The sequence below is a fragment of the Vipera ursinii genome, assembly GCF_947247035.1.
Source record: "Vipera ursinii genome assembly, chromosome: 1".
Lineage (NCBI taxonomy): Eukaryota > Metazoa > Chordata > Lepidosauria > Squamata > Viperidae > Vipera > Vipera ursinii.
This window is the reverse complement of record NC_139512.1, coordinates 210,393,579-210,414,879: the sequence shown is the minus strand read 5'-3', so window position 1 is coordinate 210,414,879 and position 21,301 is coordinate 210,393,579. Positions and strand designations below refer to the sequence as shown.

The window sequence follows — 21,301 nt, the reverse complement described above, 5'->3', positions numbered from 1 at the left end:
ATTCAGAAAAGAACGCAGCAGCCATTGGTTGTTCTTGTAATACATTCTATAATTATTTTGTTCTTTGGAATAGCACTAGGAAATCCCTTTCCTGGTCCTTTGCAGTTCATTACTTGTGAATGGAAGGAGACACAATGGCTCAGTGGTTAAAGATGCTGAACTTGTCAGCTGAAAAGCTGACAGCCTGGGTTTGACTTGAGCACTGTGCCCAAGCTCCTGCCAACCTAGCAGTTCGAAAGCATACAAATGCAAGTAGATAAATAGTTACCATTTTGGTGAGAAGGTAACAGTGTTCCGTGGGCTTCAGCATATAGTCATGCTGGCCAAATGACCATAGAAGTATCTTTGGACAATGCTGGCTCCCTTGGCTAAAAAACAGAGATGAGCACTGCTTTCTAAAGTCGGGCACGAATGGACAGGGGAAACCTTTACTGTTTATCTATAAATGAAATCATATTTAAACAACGATCCAGTGAAAACATTAAGGATAGACTGCTTTAAACCAAGGTTAGTGAAGTTACTTGGTCTGCAACTAGTCCAGCATTAGCACCCAGATCCTCTTGAGAAGCTAGAAAGAAGAACTTTCCAGCATTGCTTAGCCTGCTAGTACCACCTTGGAATCAGCTGTGCATCAACAAGAATGGTGATATAATCAGGTTTTCCCCAAATTGGGCTTTTGTGATCCCTTTGAGATCAACAAAAATGGTGCTAGAGAGAATGTCCAGTTTGCATTGCCCTTTATAGTGTTGGCAATTATTTTGATATTACATTTATGCAGTGCTTTTTTTGTAAAAGAAAAAGGTGCCGGAACTCACATATGTCATACAACCCGCCTTGCCTACCCTACAAGGTTCCATCTAAAAAAGGTGCCGGAACTCCATTCTGGGCGTTCTATGACAAAAAAGCCCTGCATTTATGTATTGTTTTTCTTCAAAAGCTGAAAGTGTTGTGATTCTCGTTCACCACTTTAACTTCAGAGTATCTCTGTAGATTCAGCTGACTGGCCTGAGCTAAATCAGAAATCATTATGGCCATACAGATGCTTAAACCTGGGCCTCCCAAGTCTTAATCCAGCACCACATTCACCACTGTTTCTCAGTATAAATTTATTTCAAAGGTGAGATGTTTATTTATTTGAAGTTATTGAGAACATGATACACTGTGGAAGGGATGGAGACAAAGTCCTCATAGGGGTAAACAGCATCTTTATTTCAAAATAGCTTTCTAAGTAGCCTTTATACCCAAATACTGGCTTCCACTTCAAAGTGGAATATGAAAAATGTTTAATCCCACCTCCATAATATACCTTATCTATTATTTTACGGTTAGATAGACAAGGAAGAAGGTGTCTTCTTAAAACGTGGGTTGAAACATCATATTTCATTTTTGTGAAAAGGATGGAACTTGTGGAGATGGCTAAATTAACTTCTTTGATCAGAGGGGAAAAAAATCTACATTTATAAATTTCATTATTCATAATGAAAGGTAGGAATCAGTAAATGTAAAACTAAATTCTGATTATTCTTATACTGAGAAGAATGGAACATTTTCAATATTCCTACTTGTATATACAACATCAACTTATTGTTTGATGTTAATCCAGCTACCCAGAACTCTTAACTGAAGAAGAAAGATGTAGAAACTATCAGAATGAATAGTTCAATTAAAGGACACATACACATATTTTTACTGAAATTACATAATGTTTTTATTCTGACGTTAGAAAGAAGAGATAGGAGGAGGAAGCCTATTAGTCTGAACTCTAGTTCTTACATAACCTTCTAACAAAACATGAAACAAAATAAATAATGAAGCCCAAATATTTTGCTATCAGAAATGATAAATTTCAATCCTGTGGGAAATAGATTGTAAGCCTTTCTGTAGGGATGTCCTGCATCTTTAAATACTGAGCAACAGCTTATGAATTTGCTTATGAAACACTGCATTTTTCTGAAGAGGCAGCACTAATGCAATAAAGACCAATAGCAGCATGAACTGCCATAACTTGTGTATAATTTAGAACAAAGAATTCATTTCAAAAATTGCCAAGGCTGACCTTGGAGTGAAATAAGAAGGAAAACATTGCACAAGATGATATATATATATATATATATATATATATATATGTTAAGTATTTGTCAAGGCTTTTTGAATAATTTGCATATATATATATATATATATATATATATATATATATATATATATATATATATATATATATATATATATATATATATTGGCACATATTCAGAAAAATATTAATTTGGTTAATAAAGAAAAAAATATTTTCACAAGTCTGGTGCTGGACCTTGATAGGAGAAAGAACTGTTTGGGGCAGACATAAAGCAATGGCTGTTTTGCATGCAAAATAATTAAACCGAATCATTTTTATTTTCTTAGAATGCATAGATTCCATCCCCATATTTGTCTCCAGTCTCCTTTTCTTTCTTCCTCTACGTATGTTTGTTATATTCCCAATTGAAAATTATTTATAACTTACATTCTTTAATTGAGCATGACCTCAATCTTATTCTGCAGAGTTATGAATATTTATTAAGATCAGTTACAAAATATATTGAACAACAAGGGGCCAGATGGGCTCTGAAGCCAGTGGAAAACCTTTCATTAGCAAACTGTATCATGATCTAGCTCCCACAAGTAAACTTATAATAAAGGACAATAAAAGGAAATAAATGTATTCATTTATTGACTTTGCAGAGGAATAAGCTGACTCACCAATTATTTAGTTTTCGTATACAACAGCTTAAAATACTTTACCGATGGTGCAGAAATTCAGATTGCTGCCTTTAAATATGTGATAACAATTTGTACCATTTTTTTCCTGTGAGTACATCTGTACACTTTGCTTGATCTGTTCCACAGTCAGTTGCCCAGCATAAATCTACAGATCCATTAAATTTTGCTGCTCACCAATTTTATTGTGGCGTTTAGATCAGTGACTTGCCAGAATAGTTTGTTTCTGTTGAAGATCTTCATCACTTAATGGGCCTTGATAAATTGCTGACAGATTAAATGGTTTTGGTATATCTATTCTCAGCTCTCCTTGGCGAACAGCTATGTAGGGCCTCAGAGCATCGGCTGTCGCTCTCTCAAGCCAATCAAGTAGCTTTTGGAGATATTGGAAGAATGTAGTATACTTCTCAATTGTCAAGTCAATCAATCTTTTTGTCTCACTGATGAGCGTTTCATAACAGTTGGAAAGGTGGTTGTATGTCTCCTGCAGCTTTGCCTTGACCTGTTTGTTTTGTTCATCGGCGCTCTGTTTTGCCACTTTAGACCAATACTGGATCTTTTCATGTGCAGTTTTGGAAAACTCAGCAAGTTTTTCTTGGTTCTCTAAAAGTTCTTTTGCTTGGTCTGTCAGGTTTATGATCAGGTCAGCAGCTTCATTTATCCATTTGGTGTGCCACTCTAGTATAGTATTAAAAAACGTCTTCAGCCAATTTATAAATTTTTCTTCTACTTCGTAATATTTGAGAGACCATCCAACTACACTTGGGTCGAAATATTCCTTCTTCAAATCTCCTATGCCATGTAGAAGTTCTTCTAACTTACCATAAATTTCAGAGAAAATGTTCTGGATAATGTTTTGAATGCGAGGAGAAAAATATTTTACATCATCTGCTAAGCTTTTAAGTGCATTCAAGAACTTTACAAACAGTTGTTTTGTTTGTTCTTTCAGATGGTCATAGTTTTGAGCTTGTAAATTTCTGATAAGCTCTTCTACCTTTTGGAAGACTTGCTGAATTCCTTCCTTTAAGTCTCTTAGATGTTGTGCAAAGTCGATCTCTTGGAGACCAACAAATATCTGACTAACTTTCTTTTGTACATGGGTTAAAAATGTTTTGATTTCTGCAAGTATGTCACTGCCTTTGATTATCTCAGAGGAAACTGGGATTTTAATTTCTGCTTCATTGACAAACGCAATCAAAGAATCAAAATATTCCTGCACTCTTGTAATGCACTGATCTACAGCTTTTGCTACTTTTTCAGTAATTATCACATACAGTTCTTCACCAGTGTGTTTCCCGGGAAGGCCTGGTACCTGGAATCTTGTTACCTTCAAAAATTCAATGGCAGAATCAATAAGACGTTTTATCTGTTTATGGTATTCAACTATAGCATCCATTATGGCATCCAAAAATTGGGTTCTGAGTCGCTCATACTCTATTTGGCTAGCTTGATTTGCAGCTTTATGGTATAGTTTTTTGGATTCTGTCTTAATCTGTTCATATTTTCCTGTGACCTGATTAGTTACTTCATGAAGCTGTTGTTCTAGTTCACTCATACTGTTTACTGTGTTCATATATGTTCGGTCAATATTATTTCTCAGAGTATCCTTCAGTTTTGAGGCAGTAGAACTGATTTCCATGCCTGTATGTTCACGGTGGTACTTGTTAACAGTGTAGTACAAAGCATCAGCCATTTTAGGCACTTTCTCTTTTAAACCTTCAAGTAACTCTGTGACAGCATCCTCTTTCCAGTTGGTTTTGATTTGAATCAGTTCTGGATTTTTGAAGGATATTTCACTTTTTAAGATCTCCACTTCATTCTGAGGGTTAGACTGTAAATGTAAAATAATTTTTTATGAAGGATTATTTGCTACTTTGTTATGGAACAACACATTTATTCCCTAGTACATTAAATGAAATCAATTACTTTTGGGCTGTAAAACAGTAAACAGTTTTATAGTCTCTTGAAGGTCTTTGAAATGAAAAAGAGCAGCATATAAAAATATAAGTAAAGTGTACACCTTGTTGTGCAAGTATTTCCTTTCAGAGCAATCCTCCACCCATAATAGGGTGATTCCTGATTTTATTTATTAATTCATACAGAATTGTTAAAAATTGTAATGTATCATTTTATTAAAAGATACCCAAATGATTCAGTTTCCTGTCTTAAATCCTTGGCCCAGTCCACACTTTTCATTTAGTGTTATTTTCAATTTGATTTTAAATCCAAATATCTAATGGAAGATATGATGGTACTGATAATTAGCAGAATTGCAGCAGAACAAAAGGGGGAAGTACCCTAGGACCTTTTATTTATTTATTTGTTAAATTTGCCACCTATCTGCCAAGAATCTTTTAAATGGATGGATCAGGCCTAATCAGTTCATGTTGCTTTAACGTGTGTTGGTATTTGTTTTTATCCCATTTCATATTAATGAGTGTTGGGCTTTTACAAAAAAGAATTCTTAAACCTCTCTACTGGAAATTACAGGTGCTAGTTCTGTTTCTATTTTTCAGTCTTTTAAGAAATGATAATAACTAACTGAAGTAAGTACACCACACATCTGGTATAGATGTATTACAAATGCCCTTAAGCATTGAGTGGGAACAAAAGCGGTTTGGCTACAGTGTTCATTCACTCAGTTCTATTTAAATACATCTTGAACTTCACCATCATATCTCGCTTGTTCATACTTGTATTTGATTGAAATAGACCTGTAGTGGGATTGACTAGTGTGCTGCATAACTAATAATTGGAGGAAAAGTTGCATAGATGGCTACACTCCATATCGCTATCAATACTGATTGTCAGTTTTGAGAATACTTATGTATTCCTTGATTAGATCAGTATTCAGGTATTTGAATGTTTAGTTTATACATATGTTTATATGTGTATTTTATAGACATAAACATTTACTGTACATGCACATGAACAGAGTATTACAAACTTATTCTTACTCAGTATGCCTTTTGAATTAATCAATCTCTATATGTCAACTAAATGATAGTAACTGAATACAAATGGGGAACAACAAAACATTTCACTGCCCTCTAATTGTGGAGGTTTTGATAGGGCTGTTGACTAAGGGTTCATTTAAGAATAAATTAAAGGAAATTCTACTATAGTGCCTAAGTGTTGGCTTTGCAACAGGATGCTGAAAAAATGTCTTTGTGTAAGGGAGGACAAATCAAAGCTGCAGCTAAGGTAAAATCCAGCCTTCAGTAGGGGCTTGAATGACTAATTGAAGTTAGGTCCCACTGAAGTCAGTCCAACTTAGTCAGGATAAAATTGAAGGTTGTTTGAACTATCGAGCATAGTCTTAATTTTAATCTTGCCTACCTGAGGTTGGTAGAGGATCTTGCTTTTGAGAATACTGGAATCCAGACTGATAAGAAAACCAAGAGTACCAGTCGAAGCAGATGATATCATTATAGAAGATCTTGACTCATCTCCCTGGTAGCGCATTTGGACATCTGTGAAAGTTGGACTAGTGATGTCCAGGGATGCTTTCTCCCGAAGAATTCTAAAAGAGGCACAAAGAAATCACACAATAAGTTAATTGCTCATTCATACAAAGTAGCATTTTTTTTTTAAAAAATGGCCTATTATAAATGACTTATTGATGCTCAATTTCTTTGGAATGGCTTCCTCTGAAGTATGTTCAACCTCAGCAGAGCACATTATTTGTGCATGTCACTTAAGTGCTATTTAAATATTCTATCAATAAATATTTTAGGGAGGGCATTATTTGATTGATTTTAATATTGATTACTGCTGCTGGATGGTTAGATGCAAGCATATTTTGTCAGTTACCAGTTCTTACTGTTTCAGGGCATTTTTTTTCCACAGTTGGTAAGGCAGTTTGGTAAATGCTAGGTACCCACCTTGCAAAAGGATACATTCAGCTTGTTAGTTCAAAGTTAGTTTAATCTAGTGATTAAGGCAGTAGATTAGAAAGCGGGAGACCATGAGTTCTAGTCCTGCCTTAGGCATGAAAAAAATCTGTGTGACTTTGGCTCAGTCACTCTGTCTCTCTCAGCCCAACCCACCTCACATGGTCGTGGTTTTGGGGAAAATAGGAAGAGAAAGTTGAGTTGGTTATGTCTGCTGCCCTGAGTTATTTATAAAAATAATAAAAGTGGGGTAACGGTAAATAAATAAAATAAATAAAAAATGAAGTCACTTTAGAATACAACCTGTAGGCTAGTTTATCTGATCATCAGTAATAATTGCTATTAATAAATCTGGATGACTACCTGGGTAATATACATATATATACATATATATTATATATATTATATATATATATATATAATTTTCAACCTATTTGGTCAAATTTCCTTCAGTTTTTCTATCAAAGATTTTATTTATTTTCAGGTAATTTTAAAATGTTTATTTCTGATAAAACAGAGCATATTATATATTGTATTAACATAATGGAAAAATAAGATTCAAAACTCTTCTGAATTATTAAATGGCATGACTGAGGTGACAGTGTTATGCAGACCTGGAATTGATACGATGGAAAGAATATTTTTAAAAGTCAACATGGGACAATATTTCAAATAGCTATGATTGAAGCTCTATTAATCAGTCAAAGAAAAGTTAAAAGGAAAGTTTTGATGGTGTTTTATAAAAAAAAATGATTAATTTTAGTAGATCAAATGCGGTTCCGCAGAGAATGAAGCCTGCTAAATTTCCTCATTACCAGTTATAAGCACAACCCTGCCCTTAAGCCCTTGACTTTCGACAATTTGTTCAGTGGCTGTTCAGAGTTACAAAGACACTGAAAAAATGGACCATGACCATTTTTCACACTTGCAACCATTGCAGCATCCCCGTGGTCATGTGATCAAAATTGGCATGCTTGGCTGTTGCTTCATAGTTATGGTGGTTCAGTGTCCTGGGGACATGTGAACAGCATTTGCGATCTTCTGACAAGCAAAGTCAATGGGGAAGCCAGATAAGGTGTAAAGTCTCCCTTACATAACACTGCTCAAGGGATTAGGACCCCACATTTATGGCATATAGTTTCATCTATAGATTTGCTAACATAAAGAATATGTTTAGGATATAATCTGAGTCAGATCAGAGGTTTATTCTTCCAAGCTTTTGGGCTCATACTGGAGCCCATCCATGGGGAACTTCTTTCTCTCCAGAATGTGTGTACTGGTTATAAGTGTTTATTATATTTATATAGTACCTGGTTGTGTGTGGCTTTTACTTATTAATTAGGATGTTGATGGCTGGCCATTAAGTCATTAATTCCTGTTTCCTTATGCCGCATATGGCTCCTAAGTATCTGGTAGGCTAGTGATAAATCAGCACTCCCATTGACTGACAAGGGGCCTGTTTCCCAGGCTTCAATCATTTCTCCTCAAGAAATGTGCGGATTGGATTCTGCAATATTATCCTGCGATAATATTTGCCTTCACTGGTGAGAATATATTTACCTGTCACCTTCTGTAATGTAGACAGCTTTAAATTTTCCACTTAGCTCAGGATGAGCTAAATCATACTGCGTATTTAGTGTGAGGCGGTTACCTTCATAATGGTAGGTGGTTACACCTAGAAAGAAAAGGTTTCAAATGAGTGAAATTGGATCTCACAAATTTAGGATGAGGCGTACACTGATTTCATAGACATTTGAACAGTGTCCTTGAGATTTTTTTTTTGTTTTGTTTAACCATTACCTTCAATTAATAGAACAGTTTTTACTGTTAATTCTTTAGTTCTAAAGTAGCTGTTATACGTACAGTAACAACCTGCACACAGCAAAATTAGTCTCATGAATTCAGGATTACTTCCCTGGTCTAATCTCTTTACACTCTTATATAAAATCCAGATGGATTTCAAACTCTCCACCTCCCCTTCCCCCACCCTCCAAAAAACCACAAAACATTACTTTGCTTCATCTCACCTATGTTACATTTTAAAGTAGCAGAAGTTCCTTTAATTCACTTATCTTAAATTCCAATCAATTATATCTAATTCAAAGATAAAACAATATAGAATATAACACGAATATTCTTACCATCTAAATTGTATTCTAGAAACTGCAGTGGTGAATTTGCAGTAAAGTCAATGGAATGTTCAAAAGCTTCCTTTGTGTTCTTCAGATCTGTTTTCCAGGTAGCACTGTATAATGGGGAAGTTACCTTGAAAGAACTAGACAAAGCTCCAAATTTGGGGAAGTAAATTCCAGCAGGTAAAGCAAGTGTGAAAACTGGTATTTCAATCTGCTGTTGAGGAATTGTAATTGTAGGCAAATCAAAATCAGCTATCTTGTTGGCTATAGCATTCAGATCAATGTTTATGTGGCCAAGCAAAAGTCTCTTTGGAAGAGTAAATTGGGGTATTGTTACAAGCTTGGGATGCTTGGGAACCGTTAGCTCAAAGTATGGAATTTTATTTTGTCCCAGATTATTGTATTTGGTTATTTCATCAAGTTGCATTTTTGGTAGCAGAGGAAGGTTGATATCAAATGATGTACTATTCACCCGTTCAAGTACATTGAACTCACCTAGTTCATGAATACCTACTGCTTTAATTGCAGGAAACTTGATTATAGATCTATCTGCCAGTTGACTGACATTTATAGGGAAAAAATACCCATCTTGATTTTTTGTGTATACAATATTCGTTGATGCATTTAGGAATTGCTTCTCTTCAGGTCTAGTGGTCAGATCTAATTTTAAGATGTGCCATAAACTCCTTTCATAAACTGGCAATATAAACTCTGTGAGGAAATTGATGTGCCCTCCCAAAGTTGCTGACAAGCCAACTCGAGCTTCTACATTATTATTTGCTAACTCCAAGTCATGTCCAAGGAAAAAATTAAGGATTTGGCTTTCACTGTTCCAGCTAATTTTTTGATTTCCATTATTAACAGTCAGTGAAAATGCTTGATTAACAGAAGTCTCCTCAAGGAAATTATTTAGTTGGGCAACTTGTATCTGAAGAGCTGCTGATGTGATATCAGAAGCTAGTTCCAGAGTTACTTTGCAGACTTGATTTCCTCTAGTTCTAAGTAATGGGAAATAATTTAGATAGTTCTCTCCACTATGGTCCCATAAAGCATAAAGACGATTGGTAGATGCTTCAATGGCAACATTTTCTTTTGCATCAAAATTCCAGATGTCCCCAGAATTTGAACTAGTTTCAAACTTCACAGCTGATCGAATACCTTTAGAATTTATGTAAGTATTTGCTTCATGAACCAACTTCCCAGAAAATGGTTTTCCTTCGTAAAAATCACCATTGATAAAACCACTGGTCGATGTATCAGCTGATATATAAGATATAATACTTTCTAGCTTAGCCTGATGGACAACTGCTCCTTTAGCATTGAGATAATTGGTATCAACATCATAATTTAAATTTATTTTTGAAGATATTATTGGTATTGCTTTGGCATTTCCTTTAAGCTCCTGCCCATAATTTACCTTCAAGCCTGGTGCCATAATCTTGGCTGTGGTTACCACTAAAGCTTCTATGTTTTTCTTTGTGAAACTGATAGTGCTGTCATGATTTCCTTCTACAAATTTGTTTTTCAGGGATAATGCAGTTGCTAATTTCAGACCTCTCTTCCTTGTGATGCTTGTTGTCCCAGCCAGCTGATATTGTAGAGCCTCAATCACAGAGGTGGAGGAGGAACTCAATCGAGCAATAATATCAGATTGGTTAAAAAGGCCGGCATTTGTATTCAGGGTAATCATGCTAGATTTAAATGAGAAATCATAGGTAATATTTCCAAAGGCTGGAATATAGATCTGGTTTGGCAGTGGGCTTACTCGATAGTTGGGGAGCTTCAGTGTTCTCAGGCCTTGGGGAATATGAAGGACCGGTAGCTCCAATGATGGAAGAACTACTGTATATGATGGCATTGAATACTGAACAAATGGAACAGTGAAGCCTGGGGTGCTCATTTCTTTTGGAAGCACATAACCAAAGGTTGGGAGCTCTGCAGTAAAGGGGGAGACTTCAATATTTAGCAGGGGAATGGTGTAGCTTGGAATCGTGAAGATTTGCGGACTTTGGTTTACTGAAGTATCCACTTTGTATTTATCAAACTTGACCTTGGCTTGGTTATATGATTCTGTCAGAAATGCTAAAGTATGGTCTCTATTTCTTTCAAAATATTTGTTGAAGTTCACTATATAAGAATTGAGTCTTTTGTGCACTCCGTCTAAAGGAATTGGAAATGAGTGTACATCTTTGTTTTTCTTGTACTGAAGTTTTACGCTTAAATCAAATGATTGTTTTGGAGTTTTCAGTAACTCTTTCAGGCCTGTTTCTTCCCACAGAGAGTATGCTTGCACTTGAGGTGTCTTGATACCAAGGTAAGGAACAGATTGCTCAGGAAATGAGATAGGAATATTGAGGAATTCCAAGTTAGCATCACCATTCATGGATATAGTAGCTTCAGTACTATCTTCATCATTACCAGCAGACAAGTTATGAGTGTATCTATATTGGTTAAATCTTCCCCCAGCTACCCAGCTAACTTGTTGAGTGGAAGGACTGAGCACCAAGCCATAGTTATTTAGAGATTCAATTTTTCCAACTATTTTGAATGGGAAGCTAACTTTTAAATTCATATTGTTATTAGCTGATGTTTTAATTTCAAATGGTTGTACTGAAAAGGACACATCATTATTTATTGTCCCAGAGATGCGTCCAATCACCTTAGCATTGTGTGTACCAGACAGTTCCATTTTCATCTGTACAAGGTTCCCTGTACCTTGAGCATTTAAAACACTCTGTCCAAGTTGTGGAGACTCAACTGTAGACTCAACCTGAAGCTTTGAAGAACTTGGCAAGTTGTATTCATACAGCATTCTTTGGTTAACTCTTAGGTACTTAGCATTTATTCTGTTTTCTGCTACAAATGCAGCTATGGATCTCTCTATGGTAAAACTGACTTTTGATTCATGGGTTCCTTCATCAGAGTAATCATGAGCAGTCCATTTCCAGTCCCCTTTACCAGTGGAAGTAACCGATATATGTCCAGCTTCCAATGCAGTTTTTATTTCATTGCTTAACTCAGCTTGGCTAGTGAACTGGGCCTTTGGAATGTTGAGCCTATGTGTATAAAGGGTCTTGCTGTCCATGGAAATGGTCTTGTCCAGGTTGACTGTTAGTTTATTATGTAGTTCTATAGCATTACGGGTAGTCCGGAAGCTGGCTGTTGTTTCAGCACTTCCTTGAACAGATGCTGTCAAAAACACGACTTCACTTCCATGATCGGCTTTAAGGTACAAGTGGGTGAACTTCAGGTTTTCTTTTAGAATTAACTTTTTCAACTCAGGTGCCGAAAGATGAGTATTTGCAGTTAGGGTGAAAGCAAGATAGTCAATTTTGGATACGGCAATAGCTGAAAGAGAGGCTACAAATTCTGGGCTGTAGGGATGAGCTGTTACATTCTGAAAACCAGCATTAGTAGTCAGTGTGAAGAAGGGAGAAGTAATTCTGCAAGTACCAGACAGCTTTCCAAATGTAGGGATAGTTACACTATGTGGGATACGTGGTAACTGGAATTCTGGAATCCTTATATCTGGAAGTTGAAATTCATTCAAGTTCAGCTTTGGAATTAATAATTCAGATATTTGTAACTGCGGTAAATTAATTTCAGGTAAAGAAAAGTCTGAAAAATAAAGATCCTTGATTTTTATTTCTTGAAAGTATATATCAGTTTTTGGCAGCTGAAAGTCACTTGTCATTATTTGATCTATTATCCTCACAATCTTCAGTTTTATTTCATTAAAATCAATTGTATAGGAGGGAACATTAATCGTATTTAGAATGGTAAACTTAGGAGTAGTAAATCTGTTTGGGATTCTGATTTCATTTAATTTCTTGAAATTTATCTGATAAGAAGGCACATGAAGGTCTGTTAGTGGAATAATAAAATCTGGAGTTTGAAATGTTGCATCCTGTAAGGCTTGGAGACTGACTTCAAAAGCTGGTATGTTGATTACGCCTAATCTGATTGCAGGAACAATAAAACCAGTTTTAACAAACTGGTTCAGACGGTCAGCCATATTTTTTACATTGTATTTCTCTGCTAAAACACTAATCTTCTTTGAAGTAATGTCCCATTTGTCAACTAGAAAGGAGACTATGACCTTGTATAGCTGACTTGCTTTGTGAAGGAATATTTGGCATTCTGCTGGAATGTCCATTTGGTAAATTCTTTTGCGTGCATCTTCCAGGAAATCACAGATCTTACTTCTTAATTCATCGATTGCTGGAGAGCTTATAAGATCATTGAGCCAGTTAACTGTTGCAGCAAGTCTACTGTCTTTCAATTTCTCGATATACTGAGAAACCACAGTATAGGCCTCTTTGATATATTGTTTTGTAGCCTCTATTTTTTGTGGTAGTTCCAAAGCTTTAATTTCATCATTGATTTTTTGAGTTGCTTGCTGAATTTTATTGTTTGTTTCATCTACAAATTTGTTGTAATCAAAGGATTTCAGCTTTTTTATCACAGTATCAAGGAAGTCATTGATACCATCCACTAGGTCTTTATAATCAAATGTTTGGATCTTCTTAATGGCATCATCGATAAACTTCAAAATTTGATTGAAGAATGGTTTTATGTCAATTTGTTTCAATGTGATAGTTAATTGCCGAACTGTTTCTGTTATTTTCTGTTGTTTATACAATTTTATAACCTTATCCATTAGAACTTTGGCCTGTTCATCAATATTATATTTTACAATAAGCTCATGCATGCGGACTCTGAATGCATTGATCTTCTCAGATATTTCATAATCTTCCATAAAATTTAGAAGGATATCTTTGATTTGTTCAAGCAGTTGGTTTATTTTTTCAAATGGAAATTGTATTTTTAACTTTTCTATAAGTATTTCAGTATCAATTGTCTCTATCCGCTGCTTCAAAGTTTCTGCAATACGTTGGGCATCAAAATTCTGAATCTGACTCTTCAGTTGATCAAGTTTTTCTTGTATCTGAGCTCTGATTTTGTATGTAGTATCCACATTTTGAATCCAAGCAGCTGCATTGCTTCCTATCTCACTTGGGTCATACTGAGAAATAAAAGACTGGAGTTGTTGAATTGTGTTGATCATTGACACACTGATTTCATATTGGTCATCCAGAACTTTTATTTTTTCAACAATTTTCTCAATAAGTTGCATGATCGCTGGTCTTAAGTCATAATTCTCCTTCATATACTTTTCAGTTTCAGTCAGAAATACTTGTAGCTGAGTCAAAGCTTTTAGAAAATTAGCTTTAGCATTTTCCAATGTGCTTTGAAGGTCCTCAATTGTTATGCTATAATCTTTTGTGAAAGCATCCAAATTCTCTTTCAGTTTATTCACTTTACTTTCCAGATCAAAAGAGTTTACATAGTCATTCACTTGCTGGGAAAACTTATCTAATGCTATTTTGTATTTTCTCATAAGCTGATCTATATTTATGTTTTTTAGATTCTTCTGAATGGACTTCATTGCAGTTAAGATGGAACGTCTGAATTGCTCATAATATGCTGGAAGTCTTTCCAAGAAAGGTAGATTGATGACATGCACATCTGCATTTTTATCATATTTGAGAGAAAGAGAGAGGCCAAACTCTTGAGGCTCAGCTATATTTTCTCTTAAATCCAGAGTATCAATTAGATTAAGTCTTCCATCATTTGTGAATGGTATCTTCATAGGAAAGTCTAGTGCAGAAAGATCAACTAAAGTTTGTCCAGTCAACTCCAAACCAATATTTTCAGCACTGTTAAACATATTAATATCTTGGGTATGTACATGGTTATTCAGCTGACTCTTCATTTTCCAAGCACTGCTTTGTTCAGATGGAGTTAAAACAACAGTGATTTTGCTATCTAATCCAGTATTATATCTTGCCCCTGAATTGATGTTGTGGTTGGTTGATCCCTGGTAATCATGGGAAAAGACAATAGCAAGAGGTTCTGCTTTTAGCAGGAATTTGCTGTACAGTCGACCGGATTGTTCTCCCAAAAGTGCAAATTGTCCATCTCCATTAGTATGCATATCAAAAGTGACTGTAAATGGGGCAGCCATAGATCGTATTTCATTAGAAAAGGTTAAGAATTTAGAATCACAGTTTGTGTTGACATTGATTGTAGAAGAGAGTCCTGCAATGTTTAAGTCAACTTTATGGGTAAGGGCTGCACCTTGAATGCTTGCAGCTGTGTCTGTCTTCATATGTGTGGCCAGATCTCCATAAGTAAAAATATAGGTATGCTTTATCTCATTGCCACTATAAGTGCCTTTAATGTTGCCATCCAGATTTACCTTCAAGAACTCAAGCTGCAAGCGGGCTTTGTTGTTTACATTGGCACTGCTGTATTTCAAATCATTGTTCAAGTTGGCTGTGAGGGAAGAGGGCTGTAGTTGTAGGTCCACGTGATGTTTGTGGGAAATGCCTGGCTTAATAGTGTGATCCAAATTTGAAGCATAAGTCAAGGACAACCCTACAATGTTCAGCTCATGGGTGTGTTCAAACTGCATTTGTTTATGTGATCCTGTCAAACTATTTGAAAATCGGAGTTCTCCATTATTTACTCTGAAGTTCAAAATATTTTTGCTGTCCACTTCCAAAATGCTCCCTTGGTATGTGCTCAACAGTGCTATTTCTGTGAGAGCTAGTTTCCCATCCAAGCTGAATCTGGCATTATGCATCCCTGCTCGTCCATTTGTATCAATCTTCACAGAAGCACCAGAAGTGCCAATTCGTGCATTCATCTCATTCTCAAGGATCAGTAAAAGAAGCTGCAATTTTGTTGTTGCACTGCTCACCAATCCATCCTGTTTAATACTTAGAGCAGACTTATGTTCTGCTTTGTTTCTTTCATTTTCCCATGACAAGTCACCGATCAGTTCAACACCTTGGTTATTAACAGAGCCTGATACCAGGGCGTAATATACATTTTTAAACAAAGTGGCCTTTAATTCAGAATGAAGGATAGCCTGCTGCTTTTCTAGAGTTAAATCAAACTTATTGACTGTTTCAAAGTTTCTGTAGGTTCCAATTGCCTCTGATGACAGTTTCAGCTGGCTGTTTTGATAGCTTAAGGAAACCTTATTAGTCAGAATGTTATTCTGTATGTTTGTGATAGAGTTGACTGTCCATGCATCTTCAGTAATTTTTTGAATCATCTGGTTAGTAGCCCCAAACAAGGAAGAATCGAACTTCAGAGTTGAATCCCATACCAAATCGAGACTCGTCTTCTTAGAGGTGATAGATTGTAAGTATGTGGTTTTGGCAAATAATGTAGCAACATTCAATTGCCCTTCTAGATTGGTAATACCAGCATGTGAATATTCATCCTCTGTGGAATCCTGGTGGGCAGACAAGGAAAACGTAACTCCGAGGGGGCTGGAAGTCTCAAAGGTCATGGTGTATTTGACGGTGGGATTGAGTCCATCTTTGTTGACCTTGCTGAATTTAAAATTAGAATTGAGGAGGCTGTGATGCAGTGAGTTTTCATAATCACAGGTAAGTCCATTTCCATCATAACTTGCTTCTGTCTGCCCTGAAATAAAATAGGGAAAAAATAACATTAGTAACTTGAAGATGTTAGAACTCAGGATTCCCTGCTCCAAGTCCAGCAACTTAACCATTAGATCCATACTAGCTCGCTGAGTGGATTTATAACAGATTATATTTAGAGTAGATTATTTGGGCATTATTATTTTTTAAAAGGCATATGAGGATTGCTTGGAAGTTTCACTGAAAACTAAACAATAATGTTAATTTAATTCAGTGTATGAAGCCAGTTATAATTTGTTTGACATTTTAGCATGTGGGACTGACTGGATGTTAGCTGTAGCAAATTACAGATGAAAGGAACTTCCTTTTAAATCTATAGCATTTACTTTCTTGCAAAATACAACATTTTAAAACCTGGTGATCATACATTGCGGTAGAAATACTTTCGCATGATCTCTTATATATATATTCATAAACATATAGGAGCAAGTAAGCAATTGCAGCATATAGCTGGGCACAGGAAATCAATCAATGTTATATAATAAATAGTGAGGTATGTAATATAATACATGCTTAATTAATCTGCTTTTATAACACAGATTGATTCTTACCTTGTACATTATACGAAAGTAAGTCCAAAGCAGAATCAGCTTTCATAAAGTATCTTGTTCTCAGACCATAGGTATCTTTTGTGGTGTTAGCTAAAGAATAGGAGCCGGACCAATTGTAGTAATTGTTATACAAGTTGGAAGTGATCTCAAAAGTGCCCAGCAAAGGTACCCGAAGTGTGTAATCATCAGGGATGGTGAATTGCGGAATTTTATACACCTGTGATGGAATATTTAATCCCAGTGATTCCACCACAATCGCTGGTGCTGTTATAATCTTGGGTATGCTTATGACTTGTGATGATTGTCCACTGAATGGCATGGGGATAGTCATAAAAGTACTGTCCTTATTCCAAACGTATTTAATCTTGCCATCACTGAAACACAGAATTACCCATTGTAAGTTTAAAAATGCACTATTCTTCTTCAAAATATGTAATAGGCAGTAGACAAAAGAAGTAATTACAAAGCACTGTTATAATCTTGCTTGGAAAAATGAACTGAAGTTCACTTCATCCTAAGGAATTGAAGTGAACACCTCTGAAGAAGTGGTTAAATATTGCTATCTATCTATCTGTCTTTGTCTGTCTGTCTGTCTGTCTGTCTGTCTGTCTGTCTGTCTATCTATCTATCTATCTATCTATCTATCTATCTATCTATCTATCTATCTATCTATCTATTTTCATCAACTTCAATGCTTTCCCAATATGTGGACTTCAGCCTCCAGAATTCTTATTAAAGTCTATATAGGCTGCAGAATTGGGGGAGTTGAAATCCATGGTTCTGGATGCATTCAGGTATGGGAAGGCTAGCTTGGAAATTCCAATAGCTTCCAAACCATAATGGGGTGTGCCAGCACCAGACAAAAAAAACTAAGATATTTTGCTTTACCTTTTAAAGAAAAGCTCTTCGGGAATGGTGAATACATCTACGATTTGAAAGTCAAGTTGTTGAAGTTTACTTAATTTGTCCTGTAAGTTCTGGACATATGGAAGATCCTTGGATGTCTTTTGCAGCCAGGTATTGGTTGCCTGAAAAATCATAGTAAATTATCACAATACAAACATCTTACATATAGGGGCAATTCAAGCAGTTCAAACCCGGGACAAAATGCTAAAAACAGCAAGGATATAGTCTCATGTTACATTCTTCAGTTGTGTGTAAACTGATGCACACCACCTTTTCTTTCCACACTTGTGAAATATGAACCTACATAAGATTCTCTTGTCACAGGTACTGCAACAATTCAGTTACAATTTGCATGGAGAAGAAGCCACAACATCATTTCTGCACTCTAGGGTCCCTTGGCTTCCTGTTCCGTGATATTTCTATTGTCAAAATTGTGCTTGATTTTGACTGGACCTTGGCCTTTTTTGGGGAATACTGAAACCTCCTACAGCTAGAACATTCAAATAATATGAAATCATCAATTGTACCAGATACTTTGACAAGTGGCGATTATGACAGACACACCTACTTACCACAATAAAATGTGAAATGATGTGCCGGAGTGTCATATCAGTATTAGCTACTTTGTGATCCAGAAATCCATTTGCCTTGTTCTGCAGAGCCGTTGAATAACCTTTCAGGTCTCCAGGCAGATTGGCAGATATTCTCTTCAAAGCAGCACTAGTGCCTGAGTTCCACTGAATTTCCACTTTTTCTCTATCTGAAACCCAGAACCAATGACCCCATATTATTTCCCAGAGAACTTAGATTATGAAATTGAAAAAAAAATTCCTACCAGTTTCCATACCAGTTTGCTCTGATGTGTTCTGGTAGAGTTTATATGTTGAAAAGACAGAGGAAAACAGGGAACAATGGTAGAGATCACATTTTTCTTGCAACGGTCTGTTTCCAAGCAAAGGACATGCTCAGCCCCATGACATACAAATTTGGAAGTGTTCCATATTTTGGAGGTATGACGTGTAGACGAAGGTATACTGCAGACAATTTTCTGTCTTAACAGAGCAGCTAAAAGTCTATACACAGGGCAACCAAACTGGATATTTTATTCCTCAAGGTCAAAACCACTCAACTCCTGTGCTAGAGTTAAGCAATATACATATTCTGATTTAATGACAAATTGTACTCTTTAGGCCTGTATGCCCTGGTTCTCTCTATGTATGTCACTACAAAGATTTGAGCAATGAAGGGGGTTGGGCAGAACTGCGGTGTGATTGGAGAAATCTTGCCCTGCTACACAGAACCAGAAGGCTGGGTTTTATTGTTGTTATTGTTGTTTGTTGATGAAAATGTTTCATTTCGAGAAAAAAAAAAAACTCCTACCGTATCTTAAGACAATCCTTTCTGAAACTGATGAGCCATATGAGATAGCTGAAGAGTCAAACTGGAATATCAGTGCATTACTTGACTGATGGAGGGATATATCTGTTTTAGCTTGAGTCTGCAGGCGAGGAATAGAGATTGCCGCTTCCAAGGATAATTCTCTCCCAACAGCGGAACTGGTAGAAGCAAATCATAAAAAAAAGAAATAGACATTTTATATAACTATACATACTGTATGTATTTATGAAGAGGAGAAGTATTAGAAATAAGGGTTGGGAGTGAGAGCAAAGTGATTTTCCCTTTTTCTATGTGGAATGTGGGTGATAAGATTTTTGCTGCCATAGTTAGGAGCTAGCACACCCATCGATGATACTGGCATTCTATTATGAGTCAGTTGGAGGAAGCACTGCCTAGTCACACTATTTTCTGCCTTTTCTCCTTATTCTAAGGTCAACACGGGTCAAGACAACAACCGTACAACCAACTTCAAATCACTTGAAATGGATTGGACAGCACGCCAAGTGGAATTGCCCATAGAGATTCTTCTTCCACCACTGTCAGCAGTCGCCAGGACTTTTACAATATGAGTTAAGAAATCAACACCTATTTGCATGCTGTGCTGCCACCACGTGGCTGTTTTGGAGAAATTACAATGTGGGCAGTCAGACCCTCCTACCCTATGATGTATTTCCTCTTCCCTCCCCTTTCTGGGATGGACTTCCTCCTCCTTTGTCCCTGGGGAGAATCCCATCCTCCATTATTCAACTAACATGTGACAACAGCAGACTTACACAGATGCTGGGAATATTACCATTTTCTGACCTTGGCACACATGCTATCGGCCCGGGTATGTCTATAAGAATTAGGGGGGAAAGTATCATTACCTTAGCCTTCCTGTGATGGTAATTTCAGGACTCTTCTTGTTGATTATGTCTAAGATAAAGGCAACTGCTTTCTTTTCTTGATTGGAGGAATCGGTAATTTTAAGATTGGTGCCAAAATTGATGTTGAAACCGGGGGCCTGGAAGTCACTGATAAAATTTTTTTTGCCTCGATTGAATGTCAAGACAATTTTGGCTTCGCTTTCTTTTACACCTGAAACATACGTTGATAAATGATTATTACAATGTGCTCCATTAAAATAAATGGTCAACATCATTTCAAAATGTCTCTCAATTCAAATATTAAATTCTTAAAATCTTTGTTTGGAATAAGAGCCTTGGTGGAGCAGTGGGCTAATGCCTCCTTAAGTAACACCAGCTGCCTGCAATTAGTGCAGGTTCGCATCCCACCAGGCTCAAGGTTGACTCAGCCTTCCATCCTTCCCAGGTAGGTAAAATGAGGACCCAGATTGTTGGGGGCAGTAAGCTGACTTTGTAATAATGCCGCTTGGGGTGTGTGTGAAAGCCCTAATAAGCAGGCATATACATAGAATGAAGGCTACTGCTAAGCTTGTAAGCCGCCCTGAGTCTTCGGAGAAGGGCGGGATATAAATGGAATTTAAATAAATAAATAAATAAATAAATAAATAAATAAATAAATAAATAAATAAATAAATAAAACCTTCCCTAGGCATACCATTGCTGATAGATGCTTGATCTATGTTGATTTCATTAAAACTGCTAAAATTTCCTGCAACCTGATCTTCTAACATCTTTTGACAGGAAACTAGTGATTTTATGCTAGCTTTTAATCAGAAAAGACATTTATTATTAGGCAAACCTTTGAAAGTTTCCCCATTACTGTACAACAAATTGCACAGCTTCTTACCTTTGGCTTGAGCAATGAATTTTAAAGTGTCTACCAAGTCTTTCCCCTCTTTGTTTAGTTCATAATTAGCACTTGCAATGTATTCCTTTACTTTTCCTGTTGGATGTAGTTCAATTTCATACCTAAATACGTCAACATGAAAAGATAATACCTCATTGTGAATTGTGAATAATTAAATGGAGTAACAGCCAAGACAGAAAATAATTACTATTTAGAAATCATAGCAAAACTAAATAACTATAATTGACAGTATTAAAAAAATGAGAGGTACCTAACAGTGATATAACCTTAAAAAAAACCCCAAAGTGTTCTAAAAGATTGGTTTATTCTGTTGGCTACTACCTTAGCTTATGTAATAACTATCAATCATAATTTATGTGGAATATCATAAA

General features: G+C 36.1%; 1 protein-coding gene across 1 annotated transcript in view; it reads right to left on the bottom strand.

Moving 5' to 3' along the window:
- Window positions 1–2,953: 2,953 nt before the first annotated feature.
- The window catches only part of APOB (apolipoprotein B), a gene marked incomplete at both ends in the record, with an annotated part of 42,902 nt that continues 24,554 nt past the window's right edge, over window positions 2,954–21,301 (bottom strand). Inside the window, 10 exons of the mRNA XM_083349826.1 lie at window positions 2,954–4,585; window positions 6,094–6,277; window positions 8,208–8,322; window positions 8,789–16,285; window positions 16,854–17,227; window positions 17,742–17,881; window positions 18,332–18,519; window positions 19,140–19,315; window positions 20,024–20,234; window positions 20,910–21,031. Coding sequence (XP_083205952.1) covers window positions 2,954–4,585; window positions 6,094–6,277; window positions 8,208–8,322; window positions 8,789–16,285; window positions 16,854–17,227; window positions 17,742–17,881; window positions 18,332–18,519; window positions 19,140–19,315; window positions 20,024–20,234; window positions 20,910–21,031 — 10,639 coding nt within the window. The remainder of the gene's footprint in view (window positions 4,586–6,093; window positions 6,278–8,207; window positions 8,323–8,788; window positions 16,286–16,853; window positions 17,228–17,741; window positions 17,882–18,331; window positions 18,520–19,139; window positions 19,316–20,023; window positions 20,235–20,909; window positions 21,032–21,301) is intronic.